We start from the raw sequence: 15,448 nt of genomic DNA on the forward strand, positions 1-15,448 counted from the left end.
ATGAAACAATAAAACTGGCATTGTAATTTGCATAATTATTTTTTAAAATGTATTAATAACAAAATATACATTAATGTAATTGCAAAATAAAAAATTAATATATGTATTTTTGTAGCATTTTATTATTAACATCAATTTCAATCATTATTTTAACCAAATTTTTTTAACATGCTTTTTATTAAATAATAACTCCAATTACAATTTTAACTAAATATATATTTTCATTAAAACAACCATAACTAAAAATAAATTTTCTAAATTAACCTTTTTCATACCATAATCACATAATATCTGTTCATCAGAGGCATGGCCCAAATACATTATGTCCAAAATTTGCACCAATTGAGGTGCTAGCGTGCTCCACCATTTCCATGCACAACTAGACCCGACTCCACTGGTCCCTACGCAGCCCAAAATGCTATGCCACTGAATGCATTGCCCATCATGAACAGATCAAGTGTGCTCTTTCTACCTTAATACACGAAAAGATGCTGACCATCCTCATCATCACAATTCACAGCCCATCCATCATTACTTCAGAGTTCTTTTGAGCACTCAGTTGGTCCCAAACAAATTTGATCCTCAAAGCTATGAAGCATGGTTGTTAAAATCGCGATTTTAACACGGGACGGAAAGTGCTAAACAAACTCGGATCGTAAAATCGGATCGTAAAATCGTAAAATCGTAAAATCATAAGGAATTTTAAAATACATAAAAAAAAATTCATGCTTCAAATAATTCAGTCCTATAATACTGAAATGACATTCAATTCAATCAAATTCAAGAATTTTTAGTCCAATTTTCACCCCATTAATTCAGTCCAATTCAATATTTTTCAATCCAATTTTCATCTCATTAATTTAATTCAATTCAGTCTTATAATATTGAAATGACATTCAATTTAGTCCAATTCAACAGTTTTCAGTTCAATTTTCACCCGAGTAATATTTAGTCCAATTTAGTCAAGATATATAGTATATACTGTGGCATTCAATTCAACAATTTTCTCACCCGATCAATTCCATTCAATTCAACATTATACATATACAAATTACAGGACTGGGCAAAATGAATTACAGGGAAAAATACAAATCTATTAGAAGATTTTGAAGGCAAAATGAACAGGGCAAAATGCAAATCTTTATTACCGGACAATTAAACTCAACACTTAACAGGGCAAAATACAAATCTATTACAGGGGCAAAATCTACTACTGCAGTGATGATGATGAAGGCAAAATGAACTTACGGTGTCGCCCGCTGCTGTTGAAGATGATGATGATGAGCTAAACGGCTGCTTGTGAAGAGGCCCGATGTCGCCTGCTGCTGTTAAAGATGGGAAAGAAAGGAGATCGTTGCCGGCGTGCTGCTGTTAATAAAGATTGCAGAGGAAGCCCGAAGCCGTGAGCTGTTAAGGAGATTGTCGTCGGCCCGTCGCTGTTAAAATCATGATAAACAGAAAAGGAAGTAATGTTCAACCTCATATTTTGTGAGAAAAAGCGTGAGAAAAGGAAGTAATGCAGAGGAATGAATACTGAATAATGGAAAAACTTTTACAAGAAGCACATGAAGAATTCAAACCTTAATTTCAATTTTTATTCAAGAAACACTTCAATTTCAGAGACTGCAGTAGAGGTCTTTAAACATGCCAATCTTGGTTCATGTGTTGTCGCGACCGTGAGCACTAAGGAAAAAGAAGGAGTAAAAACTGGAGTCATTGGACCGTAAGCACTGTCATTGACCGCTTTTGTGGAGGATGGAGATCGCTGTCGCTGTTGTTATGGTTGCCGATTAGGGATTTGTTCAGCTGGGAAACTTGGGAAGAGTATTTTGCGCTTTGTGATTTGTGAAGATTGAAGACAATGAATTAATTCACTGAAGTGAAGAGAGTCACATGAGTCTGTGACTGTGCAAAAAAAATGCAATAGGTGCTTGACAGCTGGACAAGAGAGGAGGATTTTATTTCAGCATCTCATTTTGGCATAATCGCAAAATCGGTCCTGAAATCGCGATTTTGCACGATTTCATCCGATTTTTGCGATTTAACCCGATTTCAACCCGATTTTACCCATTTTCGATTTTTTCAAGCGATTCAACACGTAAAGCATGTTTTGACTCGTAAAATCGTACGATTTTACGAGTCAAAACGCGATTTTAACAACCTTGCTATGAAGCGTTTGTAACTGTTGAAGTAAACTCAATCTAAAAGGTCAAGAAAGGCAGCCATCAGCTGTCACCGCCCAGCCACCAGCCGCCAGCCGCCAGCCACCGGCCGCCGGCCACTTTCACACCGTCGACTAAAAACCGCCTTCACACTTGAAGGTTGAATTTTCTTGTTTTGATTTCGTGTATAAATAGATAGCTAAGCTTATGCAATTATGTGTGGAGAGATTGAGAGAAACACTAGAGAGAAAGAGAGAAAGAGAGAGGGGTTGTTGTAAGCTTTTGTTTATGTTATTGTAAGCTTTGTTCTTGAAATAAAAGAGTGTGTTTTATCCTCTCTGAGTGTTTCAAAGCCACCACAAGTGGTTTCTCCCACCAACAATTGGTATCAGAGCCCCGTTCGTCAGAAAACAGAGGTATTTTTGGGAAATATCCGAATTTTCAAAGTTGTCAAAAACAAGTTTTGATCATTCCAAAGTGTAGAGCTCATCAATACGAACTCAACGGTGCAAAAATCAGATCAATCGGAGCACGGGGTGGACCACACTCTCCGTCTGAAATTTTAGCACTGTAGCCCACGCGCCCCGAGGAAGAAGACGAGTGAGCCACACGCGCGCCATATTTGAGCCGCGCCGAGCCAAGCCTCAAGCCGAGTCGCGAGCCGAGCCACAAGCCATATTTCAAAGCCGAGCCGAGCTCCAAGCCATATTCCGAAGCCAAGCCAAGCTCCGAGCCATATTCTAAAGTCAAAGTCAAAAAATAATATTCCTTGGAATATTCCCGGTTCAACCCAACAAACCACCCCAATTGGTTTTTGGACCGGTTCACCTCATTTTTGACCCGTTTTCTACAAAGTCAGACCGATTCCCTACTATTGGGACCATTCCGGATCCATCTACGGTGTCGGTTTTGCCAAATTCAACTCCCAAAAAGGTGATATAGTCATTTAAAGAGCAAAATGACTACAGAAAATGCACAAACACTCATCCCAAAGCTAACCAAAGACAACTATGATAGTTGGTGCATCAGATTGAAGGCATTCCTTGGTTCACAAGAGTGTATAGACATTGTGCAATATGGTTATGATGAACCAGAGTCCAAAGAATCAGAAGATGCTTTACCAGAGGTACAAAAGCAAGTCCTCAAAGCCAATAGAAAGAAAGACAACAAAGCAAAGACCATCATTTATCAAGGTCTTGATGAAGCGACATTTGAAATCATTGCTTCCGCAGAAACATCAAAAGAAATATGGGAGGCTCTCCAACAAAAATACAAAGGTGCTGACAGAATAAAGAAGATTCGTCTCTAATCTTTACGAGGTGAATTTGAATTATTACAAATGAAGTCCTCAGAATCCATTTCTGATTATCACACAAGAATTATGGTGATAGTCAATCAGATGAGAAGAAATGGAGAAGCCCTTTCAGATGCTCGAATTACTGAGAAAATTTTGAGATCCCTAGATCCAAAATTTGATTTTGTTGTTGTCGCTATTGAAGAGTCCAAAGAGGTGGACAAGTTAACAGTGGATGAACTTATGAGTTCTTTACAAGCTCATGAGCAGAAGATTATAAAAAGAAATGGAGATAAGGCAATTGAGCATGCCTTACAAGCAAAATTGTCTCTCAAAGACAGATATGAGCAAGGGGAGACTTCAACAAGTGGATACACCACTCGAGGAAGAAGTCAACAAACACGAGGAGGATTTCAACGATTTCAAGGCAGAGGTTCTTGGAATACAGGTTTTAGAGGAAGAGGTGGTAGAAACACCACCAGAGGAGGTCGAGGACAACAAGCATTCACTCCTAGAGGAAGAGGAGGCGGTTACAATAACCGTGATAAGAGGAATATTCAGTGTTATAATTGCAATCAATTTGGCCACTATAGCACTGAATGTCAAAAGAAAGCTCCACTGGAGATACGTGAGCAAGTCAACTATGCAGAAGAGAATGCCAACAACAGAGGAGCAGCTGCATTATTTGTCCAACAAGGACTTGACAAGAATCAAGAGAATATTTGGTATCTTGATTCTGGAGCCAGCAATCATATGTGTGGCCAACGAGATTTATTTGGTGATCTAGATGAGACCATACAAGGTTTTGTCACCTTTGGAGATACCTCAAAAGTTCCATTCAAAGGAAAAGGCAACATCCCAATCAAGTTGAAGAATGGCGATCAAAGCTACATCGCCGATGTCTATTATGTCCCAGATATAAAGCAGAACTTGGTGAGTATAGGTCAACTTCTGGAGAAAGGTTATACACTTTACATGAAGAATTGTCATCTGACAATTACAGACTACAATGGGAGATTAATTGCCTATGTGGAAATGTCCAAGAATAGGATGTTTCCTTTAAACATCCAATATGATGCAGCAAAGTGTTTGAGTGCCATCACCAACAGTGAAGAATGGCTTTGGCATCTGAGGCTTGGACATCTGAATTTCACAAGTCTGAAGATGCTAGCAAGCAAGAAGATGGTCAAAGGTATGCCCAATATTGATCATCCAGAAGAAGTCTGTGAGAGTTGTGTCCTCAGCAAACATCACAGATCCAGTTTTGCCAAAGAAGTCAACTGGAAAGCAAACAAGCCACTTGAGTTAGTACACACAGATGTGTGTGGTCCTATAAAGCCTATGAAGCCACTAGAGTTAATACACACAGATGTGTGTGGTCCTATAAAGCCTATGTCGACTGGACAAAATAGGTACTTCCTCACTTTTATTGATGATTTTAGCAGAAAGACATGGGTATATTTTTTGAAGAGGAAGTCAGAAGTGTTCAATTGTTTTAAAGATTTTAAAGCAATTGTTGAGAAGCAAAGTGGCTATAAGATTAGAACTGTGAGATCTGATCAAGGTGGAGAATATACAGCAAATGACTTTAAAGCCTTTTGTACACAACAAGGCATCAGACATCAGACAACACCAGCTTATACACCACAGCTGAATGGTGTAGCTGAGAGGAAGAATCGAACAATTCTTGATATGGCAAGAAGTATACTCAAAGCAAAGAAGCTGCCCAAGCAATACTGGGCTGAAGCTGTATCATGTGCAGTATATTTGCTGAACCGCTGCCCAACCAGAAGTTTGCAAGCTGTCACTCCACAAGAAGCATGGAGTGGTCACAAACCAAGTGTTACTCATCTTCGAGTCTTTGGTTGTGTGGCATATGCAAAGATCCCAGATGCAAGAAGGACCAAACTTGATGATAAAAGTGAGAAATGCATCTTTGTCGGATATGGTGAGAGAAGAATGGGATACAAGCTGTATAATCCCATCACCAAGAAGGTAATTATGAGCAGAGATGTTATCTTTGAAGAAGATAAAACTTGGCAATGGAATGATGACCAAGAAGCAGTTAAATGGATCAGCACTGATTTGATCCTTGAAGATGAAGAAGTACCAACAGTACTTGCAGAAGGTCCAATAGTACCAGAAGATGAGCCACAAAGTCCGGTACACAGATTTCCTGTATTCAACAGGAGAAACACGCCAGAATCATCATCAATACCATCATCATCAGCATCCTCATCAGAAGGACCAAGAAGGATGAGAAATCTAGAAGAGCTGTATGACGCCACTCAAGTAATGGAAGATACAACTCTATTTTGTTTCTTTGCAGATAGTGACCCACTTAGCTTCAATGAAGTTATCACAGAAGAGAAGTGAATAAAAGCAATGGATGAAGAAATACATGCCATTGAGAAGAATGATACCTGGAAGCTGACTTATCTACCAGAAAACAAGAAAGCAATAGGTGTCAAATGGGTCTATAAGACAAAGAAGAATGCAAAAGGAGAAGTGCAAAGATACAAAGCAAGATTAGTGGCCAAAGGCTACAAACAGAGAGAAGGCATTGACTATGGAGAAGTGTTTGCTCCAGTAGCCCGGCTAGAGACAATCAGATTGATGATCTCACTAGCAGCACAACATAGATGGAAGATCTATCAACTTGATGTGAAGTCAGCATTTCTGAATGGCTTCCTAGAAGAAGAGATCTATGTTGAACAACCACTTGGATACATTGATGATGAAAATGAAGGCAAAGTATACAAGTTGAAGAAAGCCCTCTACGGTTTGAAGCAAGCTCCGCGTGCTTGGAATACCAGAATTGACAGGTATTTTCAAGATAATGGATTTGAAAAATGTCCATATGAACATGCAATTTATGTGAAGAAAGAAGCAGATGGCAGCATATTATTTGTGTGCCTATATGTTGATGACTTGATATTCACCGGCAACAATCCTACCATGTTCGAAGACTTCAAGAAAAGCATGGTACAAGAGTTTGAGATGACAGACATTGGTCTGATGGCACATTTTCTTGGCTTAGAAGTGGTGCAGAAAGAAGAAGGGATTTTTGTATCCCAAAGCAGTTATGCCAAAGATATTCTTGAAAGGTTCAAGATGGAAAGCTGCAATCTGGTATCAACGCCAGTCGAGAATGGAGTGGAATTGAGGAAAAGTAAAGTTGGAAATGTTGATCCAACTTACTTTAAAAGCTTGGTAGGAAGCTTAAGGTACTTGACATGTACCAGACCAGATATACTCTACGGAGTCGGACTGATCAGTAGATATATGGAGAAGCCAGACCAGTCTCATTTGAATGCAGCCAAGAGAATTCTTCGCTACATCAAAGGCACAATAAATGAAGGTATGTTTTATACCTCAAGTACAAATTTCAATCTTACTGGCTACTCGGATAGTGATTGGGGTAGAGATCTGGATGAAAGAAAAAGTACAACAGGGTTTGTATTTTTCGTGGGAGATACATCTTTCACATGGTCATCCAAGAAGCAATCAATTGTCACGTTATCAAGCTGTGAAGCTGAGTATGTTGCCGCCAACTCAGCTGTATGCCATTTAATATGGTTAAGGAATTTGCTAAAGTTTTTGGGATTTCCTCAAGAAAATCCTACAGAGATTTATATCGATAATCGATCAGCGATTGCATTGGCAAAGAATCCGGTGTATCATGAAAGAAGTAAACATATTGATACACGTCATCACTTTATCCGAGAGCATGTAAAGACAAAGAAGTCGAGCTGATATCCTGCAAGACAGATGATCAAGTTGCTGATATCTTTACCAAGCCATTGAAAAGAGAAGTATTTATCAGATTGAAATTCATGCTTGGAATGACATCCCTCGATTGAGTTTAAGGGGGAGATTTGTTGAAGTAAACTCAATCCATAAGGTCAAGGAAGGCAGCCACCAGCTGTCACCGCCCAGCCACCAACCGACCAGCCGCCAACCACCAGCCACCAGCCGCCGGCCGCTTTCCGGCCGCTGGCCGCTTTCACACCGTCGGCCAAAAACCGCCTTCACACTTGAAGGTTGAATTTTCTTGTTTTGATTTCGTGTATAAATAGATAGCTAAGCTTATGCAATTATGTGTGGAGAGATTGAGAGAAACACTAGAGAGAAAGAGAGAAAGAAAGAGGGGTTGTTGTAAGCTTTTGTTTATGTTATTGTAAGCTTTGTTCTTGAAATAAAAGAGTGTGTTTTATCCCTTCCGAGTGTTTCAAAGCCACCACAAGTGGTTTCTCCCACCAACATTCCCTACGCTGAAGATGTTCTACAAGCCAACCACTAACAACATCGTCCAACTCCTTGGCAACACGCTTCATAGATTTCAAATGTCCTTGAAAATCCATCCATTCAGTAAAGGGAATCAAATCAGACGTTACTAATACCCCACTCAAGTAAAAGAACTCTTTGATTAATCTTCCACAAGCTCCTGAATCTTTGCCAGTACCACCACAATATCTCTTCCCCGCAATTAGTCGAAACATCACATTCGCAACTATACAGGAAAACCATTGACTCATGTCCAGCAACACGGAACCATTGCTACAAGTTGTATGCAATTCCTTGATGCATGTTTCTATTTCCGAAACTCTCACATGCTTGAGCAGCTCAAGCCTGCTGTTCGACAGAAGCTCTTGCGTTGCGATCTTTCGCATCTCAAGCCAGTATTCTCCATACGGATGGAATCCGAAGAAGGCATCATCATAACCCATGTATTTTGAAGCAGCAACACTCGGACGATTTAGGAATTTTCGGTCATTGGTTTTGAAGCATTCCTTCACAGATTCCCAGCTACTAATAACAAGCGTGCGTCTCATGCCAAGCCTTATTGAAAAAACTGGTCCATGCTTATCAGCCAGGTCTCCAAGAGTTCGGAAAAGGGGAATTTGACTATTGAGAATCCTCAAATGTCCTATCAAAGGCCATGCGCCAGAGGGTTCAGGTGGTAGTAAGGTTTTGTTTCTTTTGTGGCTGGTTGACAGTATTCTCCATATGATCATGCATAGAAGAACTAGCCCCAGAAAGAAAGTATTCTCCATATAATCATGCATAGAAGAACTAGCCCCAGAAAGAAACTTTCAATTGCTAAAACTTTCATTTTGGGTCGTGTGTGGAGAAAGAAGTGTCTTAGGTACATGCCTATAATTTGGCACCCTCTTGTATATGACATGAAGCACAAGCAAGCTGACAGTAATTAATTTTTACAATGGCATCCGATAATCAATGACGGATCAAGATGCTGACACCAACTTCACGACATCCAATAATTGTTTATATCATGCTCGAGGTCTTCATTATTATTATCTATTGAAAAATTAGGAGCAAATAACTAGATATCAACCTGGGTAGATCAATTTACAATTTATAAGTTCTAATTTTTTTTCTTTTTGTACAATCAAAATTAGAATCAAATAATCAACAAAAATAATATAACAATCACATAAATTAACATCAAGATATTTTTATGTGGAAAACTTGATGCGGAAAAAACCACGGGACCGTAGTCCACTTAAAAACTCCCACTATCAATAAATAATGGATTCACAACTGTTCTTTCTTAGATTCAACTAAAAGCTACAATATACATATTATTAAGAATAACCTATTCTTGAAATACAACAAGATTAAAGAGAGAAATATTTGGGAAAAGCTCACAACATTGACAGCTCTATTTTCTATCAAAACAACTAGCTTTCACACCACTAATCTTCGATCTAATTGTTCAAAATGAAGAATAATGTGTCTAGAAGCTGCTGTCAATATCTCATCTCAATCCAACAGTGAACGAGCTGGAAATTGAAGAAAGAAGATAATCAATTCAGTTGTCTCAACTTCCTTTCTTTCTCCTATTTTTCTCTTCTCTCTTTTGTTAAAATTGCTACTGTCTCCTACAATAGCAAACATAATTAAATCAGAGAGGCAGCCCATTGCCTCTCTTCTTAATTAATATGGTGGTCCCACCATCACATGGTGCGGGACCACACACAACAAATTTCCCTCTCACACATTATGTGAGGAATTCGCCATACTAGTGATCAACATGTAAGCTTCAATTTAGGAGGCTTTACCAAGCCTGCTTCCCTTCTGCAAAATTCAAACTTCTCTCTCGGTAGAGGTTTGGTCATCATGCCTGACATGTTGTTATCGGTATGAATCTTTTAACAACAAATGACTTCATCTCCATAGCATCTCGAATCCATTGATATCTAAACTCAATGTGCTTTGATCGAGAGTGAAAAGTAGGATGCTTACTAAGATGGATTGCACTTTGACTATCACAGTGCAACACAAAGTTCTCTTGAACTAGGCCAAGTTCATACAAGAACTTCTTCATCCATAACAACTATTTTCCCCCTTCAGTAAGAGCAATGTATTCAACCTCTATAATAGATAATACAATATATTTTTGTAACCTTTATTACTATGAGATTGTTCCTCCTGTAAACTTTATTAAGTATCCTGATGTGGACTTTCTAGAATCAACATTACCAGCCATATCTGCATCTGTGTATCCATCTAGCACAGGTTTATGATTACCAAAACATAAGCTGAAACTAGAAGTACCTTTGAGATACTTGAGTATCCATTTCACTGTTGACTAGTGTTCTTTACCGGGATTGGAGAGGAACTGACTAACCACACTAACTACATGAGCTATATCTGGCTTTGTGCAAACCATGACATACATCAAGCTACCAATTGTCGATGCATAAGGAACATTTTTCATCTCATTCTTTTCTTCATCACTTGAAGGACACTGCTTATAACTTAGTTTAAAGTGGCCTGCAAATGGAGAACAAACATGTTTGAAGTTGCTCATGTGGACTCTTTCAAGTACCTTTTAAATATATCTCTCTTGAGATAGCCAAAGTTTCTCGTTTTTCCCATCACGTATGATCTTCATGCCAAGAATTTGTTTTGTCGGTCCTAAGTTTTTCATTGCAAAAGACTTGTTTAACTCTTTTTTTAGAATCCAAATCTTCTCAGCATTATGGTCAACAATCAACATATCATCCATATATAATAAAAGAATAATAAAGTTTTCATTTGAAAACCTTTTCATAAATACACAATGATCAGAAATGATTCTGTCATAACCATGATCCACCATGAAAGAATTAAAATTCTTATATCATTGTCTTGGAGCTTGTTTTAACCCATATAGGCTCTTTTTCAACTTGCAAACTAACTGCTTTTTACCTTTTGTTTCAAACCCTTTAAGCTGCTCCATATAGATCTCTTTATATAAATCACTGTAGAGAAAGGTAGTTTTCACATCAAGTTATTCAATTTCAAGATTCAAACTAGCAGCTAAACCAAACACAACTTAGATTGAAGACATCTTGACAATTGGTGAAAAGATTTCTTCAAAATCAATATCCTTCTTCTGACCAAAACCTTTTATAACCAATCTTGCCTTATACCTTGGTTGTGAGCAATGTTCATTAATTTTCAACTTAAACACCCATTTGTTCTTGAGTGCTCTCTTACCTTTAGGAAACTTTACTAACTTAAAAGTATGGTTTTCATGCAAGGATTTCATCTCTTCTTGCATTACTTTCAACCACTTACTTTTCTTCTCATGTGACATAGCTTTATCAAAGCATTTTGGCTCTCCTCCGTCAGTAACCAGCATATACTCATGAGAAGAATATTTGGTGAAAGGTTGGCGTGGCCTAGTTGACCTCCTCAATTGTGGCTCATCTGAAACTTCTTGCATATCCTATTTAGGAATAACATTAATATCATTATTAGGTGATTCAGGATCACCACCTAATGGTTCAATAAGAAAACCATCATTATTATCATTTTTCAAATCTATCCCATGATTAGCAGGCATAAAAAGTAACTGTGGAGTATATCTTGAATTTGAATTAGATGTAATAAAAGTAGTAGACTCTATTTTATCCTTCTATTCAAAGTTTTCAATGGTTTGATCTTCAAAGAAGATAACATTTCTACTTCTCACAATTTTCTTCTCCTTTGGATCCCACAATCTATAGTCAAACTCATCATTTTTAGAGCCCAAGAAAATGCACTACTTTTTCTTGTTATAAAGTTAAGACCTTTCATCTTAAGAAACATATATAAATGTTCTACATCCAAACATTCTCAAGTGTGCATAAGAAACATCCTTTCCTTTTCAAACTCTATTTAGAACATCAAAATCAAGAGGAACTTATGGAGAAAGGTTGATCATGGCAACTACAGTCTTCATTACCTCACCCTAAAAGGACTTAGACAGCTTTGCATGAGAGAGCATACATTTAATTCTTTCAACAATAGTTTTGTTCATTCTCTCAGCCATTTCATTCTATTGTGGAGTTTTAGGAATTGTCTTCTAACTTGATACCATATTCCTTATAGTATTTCTTAAAAGAACCCTTGTATTCACCACCATTGTTAGTTTGAATACATTTCAACTTTCTACCAGTTTCTTTTTCAACTCTAATATGGAAATCCTTAACGACATCAAACACCTAATCTTTAGATTTCAAACATATAGCCCAAACTTTCTTGGAGTGATCATTAATGAAACTAACAAAGTACAATACACCTTTAAGAGACTTATCAATCATAAAGTAAACATCAATATGAACTAGATCAAGAATATGTGATCTTCTATGTGAATATGATCTTTGAAACACAACATTATGTTGTTTACCAACTAAATAATAAATACATATGTTCAAGTTCATACCTTTTAATGGAAGGTAATTCTTCTTGACAAGGATACCAAGGCCTTTTTTACTTAAATTTCCAAGCTGTTTATACCATAAACCACTAGAGCAATCTTCAATTGTATTAACCTCCCCTTTGATCACTTTAGCTTATTATGTTTTAAAAATATATATTTTAAAAAAATTATATATATTTTTTACTTTAAATTAATTTTTAGAATTTTTTAAAATTGTTTTGATGAATTTTTCTCTTGCTTTAGATTTTTTTAAATTAATATTTTAATTTTTTTGAATGAAAAATAATTATTATCCCATTCTAAATTAATATTATAATTTTTTTATTTAAAAGTAATTTTTCTCCTGTTCTTATTTTCTTTTTATTTTTTTAAATCATTTTCACTGTTTTTTATTTTATTTTCTTAACTTGTTCACATATGACCTATACAAGAAAGTAAAATTTAAAAGCACTGAGATTTTTTAGAAGTCCAATCACTTAAATAGAATGAATAAAAATGGGTGCATTCAAATAGAAATAAATAAAAATACATACAATAAGACACAATTCGAAATATAAAGTATAATTAATGTTCATACCCGACACTTGATTTGAAAAATAAAATAAAATTAAGAACACATAAAATAAAAGTTGGTGCACTCAAATAAAAATAAATAAATAAAAGTTATAATTAGCTCAATTACTGCCCTTTCTCCTCTCTCATTCATTGCAGGAAAATAACAGTAGAATCTGGCGTTATCTACTTAGGGTTTTTCTTCATTGATCAGTCAGCAACTAACCAATTTTCCCATAAAACGTACCATAATTTTGCAATTTATCACTTTAGCAACTTAATATAAACTTAATATAACGAGTACAGTTCATCCACATGTGAAACATCTTAGTGTTTGGATATTGAGTTGAACTTGATTTTCAATAAATTTTAATTTTTTTTGTTCTATATTAATTTTTTTTAGTGTTATTAAATCGTTTTAATATAATGTTATCAAAAATAAATTTTAAAAAATAAAAAAAATATTATTTTAATACATTTTAAAATAAAAATACTTTAAAAAACCAAATTTTATTAATTTTTACTACAAATAAATAGGTGCTATATTCCATAATTGAAGCTTGCTTGGAAATATAGTAAAGATTGATCTTTAATTTTTTTTTTATAAAAATATATTAAATATTTTTTTTTTAAAAAATATTTTCATATAATCAAATCAAAATAATTTAAAAATAATAATAAAAATTCTAAAACCAAAATTTCAAAAACACAGTTAGATTAGATGGCAATGCCAAACAAGTTATTGATCCAAAAGAAAAACGATGATGGGACATTACAAAGTTACTTTCCAAATTAAGAGATAATCATCACTCATAAACCAGTAATTCCTACTCATACTGACATCTAACAATAAGATCGATTACCAAATCCTGCCCTGGCTATTATGAGTCCACTTAATTAGTACAAATAATTCAGAAATCATTAAAGAAAAATATGTAGACAATTTTAGTAAACATATAACTAGTGTTCATCTCTGGAAACTTGAGAAGTCCTACATGCAACCAGCACCCCTAACCCTCCCGGCCCCTCCTTAGGGGTTTATCATCCAATTCATGGTGATGGTGGTGGCACCACCACCATGAAACGGTGGTGCAGCCACCACAGAGGTTGGAGAGGCAAAAAAAAAGGGCATTTGAAGATTTTCCTGAATGGACCTCAAACTTGGGAAACAACTAACACCAATGTTTCTTGGGAATGTTGATAAATCATTCATTGCAGGTGGAGGCAGTTGAGCAATATCAAATTTTTAGTTGTTATGAGCAGCGGCAGAAGCAGCAGCTGCAATGGTGGAGAAACAGGATACGTGCTCGTGCTAAGTGTGGTTGTCGTAAGAGCAGCTGTCACAGTCATTGAGAGTTGTGGTGGTAATGGTAGTGGTAGCATCAAGGAGGGGAGGGAGAGAGACTGAAGATGGGGAGCTGGCTTCTGTGTAGAGATTGATAGAGGTGTCAAAGCGGTTTTTCTTGGTGATGTTTTCACTTCTCGCTGCAGCTCCACCGCAGCTCTTCTGAAAGACTCGGGAGATTATCCACTCGTCCTGATCATAATCATTGAAGGTTTGAAACGTAAAATGCTATAATATATATAAAGGTTAAATATTACAAACATATTGCAAAGATTGGTGTGATTACATTGCAAGAGGTCTAAAAATGAAAGACAACACTTGGAATTACATCATTTGTTAGCTAAGATACAATAACATTACTCAAATAACATAATTCCAAGACCCATGATTTTATTTGAAGGAATGAAGTCTTTAAAAGGTGAATGAGAACATTTGGTTAATAGAAGATCATTTAAATCTGAGGCTAAAAAAAAGATCCTACTGCTTTACAAAAACTAGTTAATTCAAAAGACAGTGGCATAAACAAACATGTAAATGGTATAGGAACTGTGCAATCAAGAGATTGAAACTATTAATCATTAGCCTTTGGAAGAATGACAAGAATATTAATGATGCTGAAGTGCTGTGATCTATCTAAATCCCAATAAAGATGATAAATATTAAGTACTTTCTTCAAGAAAATACCCTAACAAAAAATAATGGCATGCCTTTTTCAATCCCTTAATGAATAACAGCTGCAGATTTATTTATTGTTGACCACCATGAAATTATTTGCATTAGAGATGCTTGAATTATTGCTTTTCTAAAAAGAAAAAAAAACACACACAGTACTAGCCCTATATCAGCGTCATGCCACTGTATAGAAACTAAAAAACCTAATCTCTTTCTTCGATGCACCACCACAATCCTAATCATGAAATAGGACACCTCAATATAAGCCTGTAAGGTCACTAGCAAGCGGTATCCAAATAATTAACACGGCGTGAACTGGGATGACAAACAAGGCTTGATAGGGAAACAGGTATTAAACATTAAAAAACAGGTTTTTTCTTGCATGACTTGAAAAAGAGAACATGATGACACAAAACAAATGAGCTCACTATACATTAGAGCACTCGGAGAGGTAATGGTAAGCAAATTTTCCTTCAAGGCAATTGACATGACGAAAAGATTGTTGTCTTCTCCCAAGTGCAGGAGTGTCGAAGTAATAAATAACCCGGCAAGATCGGGGTCGAACCACAGGGAGGTTAATTGTACAAATTATAAATAACAATAATACAACAATAATAACAATAACAATCGTAATAATAATAATAATAACAATGACAACAATAATAATAATAATAATAGTAATAGTAATACTAATAATAATAATAATA

At 36.1% G+C, this 15,448-nt stretch overlaps 1 protein-coding gene, 1 long non-coding RNA gene and 1 pseudogene across 2 annotated transcripts; all 3 read right to left on the minus strand.

The window, feature by feature from the left end:
• Positions 1–4,723: 4,723 nt before the first annotated feature.
• On the minus strand, positions 4,724–4,888 carry LOC105139179 (uncharacterized). Its single transcript, XR_844933.1, has 2 exons — positions 4,847–4,888; positions 4,724–4,795 (listed from the first exon to the last, which is right to left on the minus strand). It is a non-coding gene; the product is annotated as an uncharacterized LOC105139179 (long non-coding RNA).
• Positions 4,889–5,164: 276 nt separating this feature from the next.
• On the minus strand, positions 5,165–8,677 carry LOC105139184 (cytochrome P450 CYP82H23-like). The gene is made up of 3 exons (XM_011045543.1): positions 8,533–8,677; positions 7,701–8,485; positions 5,165–5,257 (listed from the first exon to the last, which is right to left on the minus strand). The coding sequence occupies exons 1-3, from the start codon at positions 8,642–8,644 to the stop codon at positions 5,165–5,167; spliced, it is 990 nt and encodes a 329-aa protein (XP_011043845.1). The 5' UTR covers positions 8,645–8,677.
• A 4,811-nt stretch (positions 8,678–13,488) lies between these two features.
• LOC105139185 (protein CUP-SHAPED COTYLEDON 2-like) overlaps positions 13,489–15,448 on the minus strand; it is a 3,934-nt pseudogene continuing 1,974 nt past the window's right edge.

The sequence above is a fragment of the Populus euphratica genome, unplaced genomic scaffold (assembly GCF_000495115.2).
Source record: "Populus euphratica unplaced genomic scaffold, PopEup_1.0 scaffold139.1, whole genome shotgun sequence".
NCBI lineage: Eukaryota > Viridiplantae > Streptophyta > Magnoliopsida > Malpighiales > Salicaceae > Populus > Populus euphratica.

Excerpts from the sequence above, each read along its gene's own strand:
- LOC105139184 (XM_011045543.1), bottom strand. The coding sequence starts at position 8,644 with ATGTCATATACAAGAGGGTGCCAAATTATAGGCATGTACCTAAGACAC. Across the intron at positions 8,486-8,532 it reads AAGTTTCTTTCTGGGGCTAG|TTCTTCTATGCATGATCATA; the intron begins TTCTTCTATGCA and ends TTCTGGGGCTAG. Across the intron at positions 5,258-7,700 it reads GTTGGTGGGAGAAACCACTT|CTTGCAAACTTCTGGTTGGG; the intron begins GTGGTGGCTTTG and ends GTGGAGTGACAG.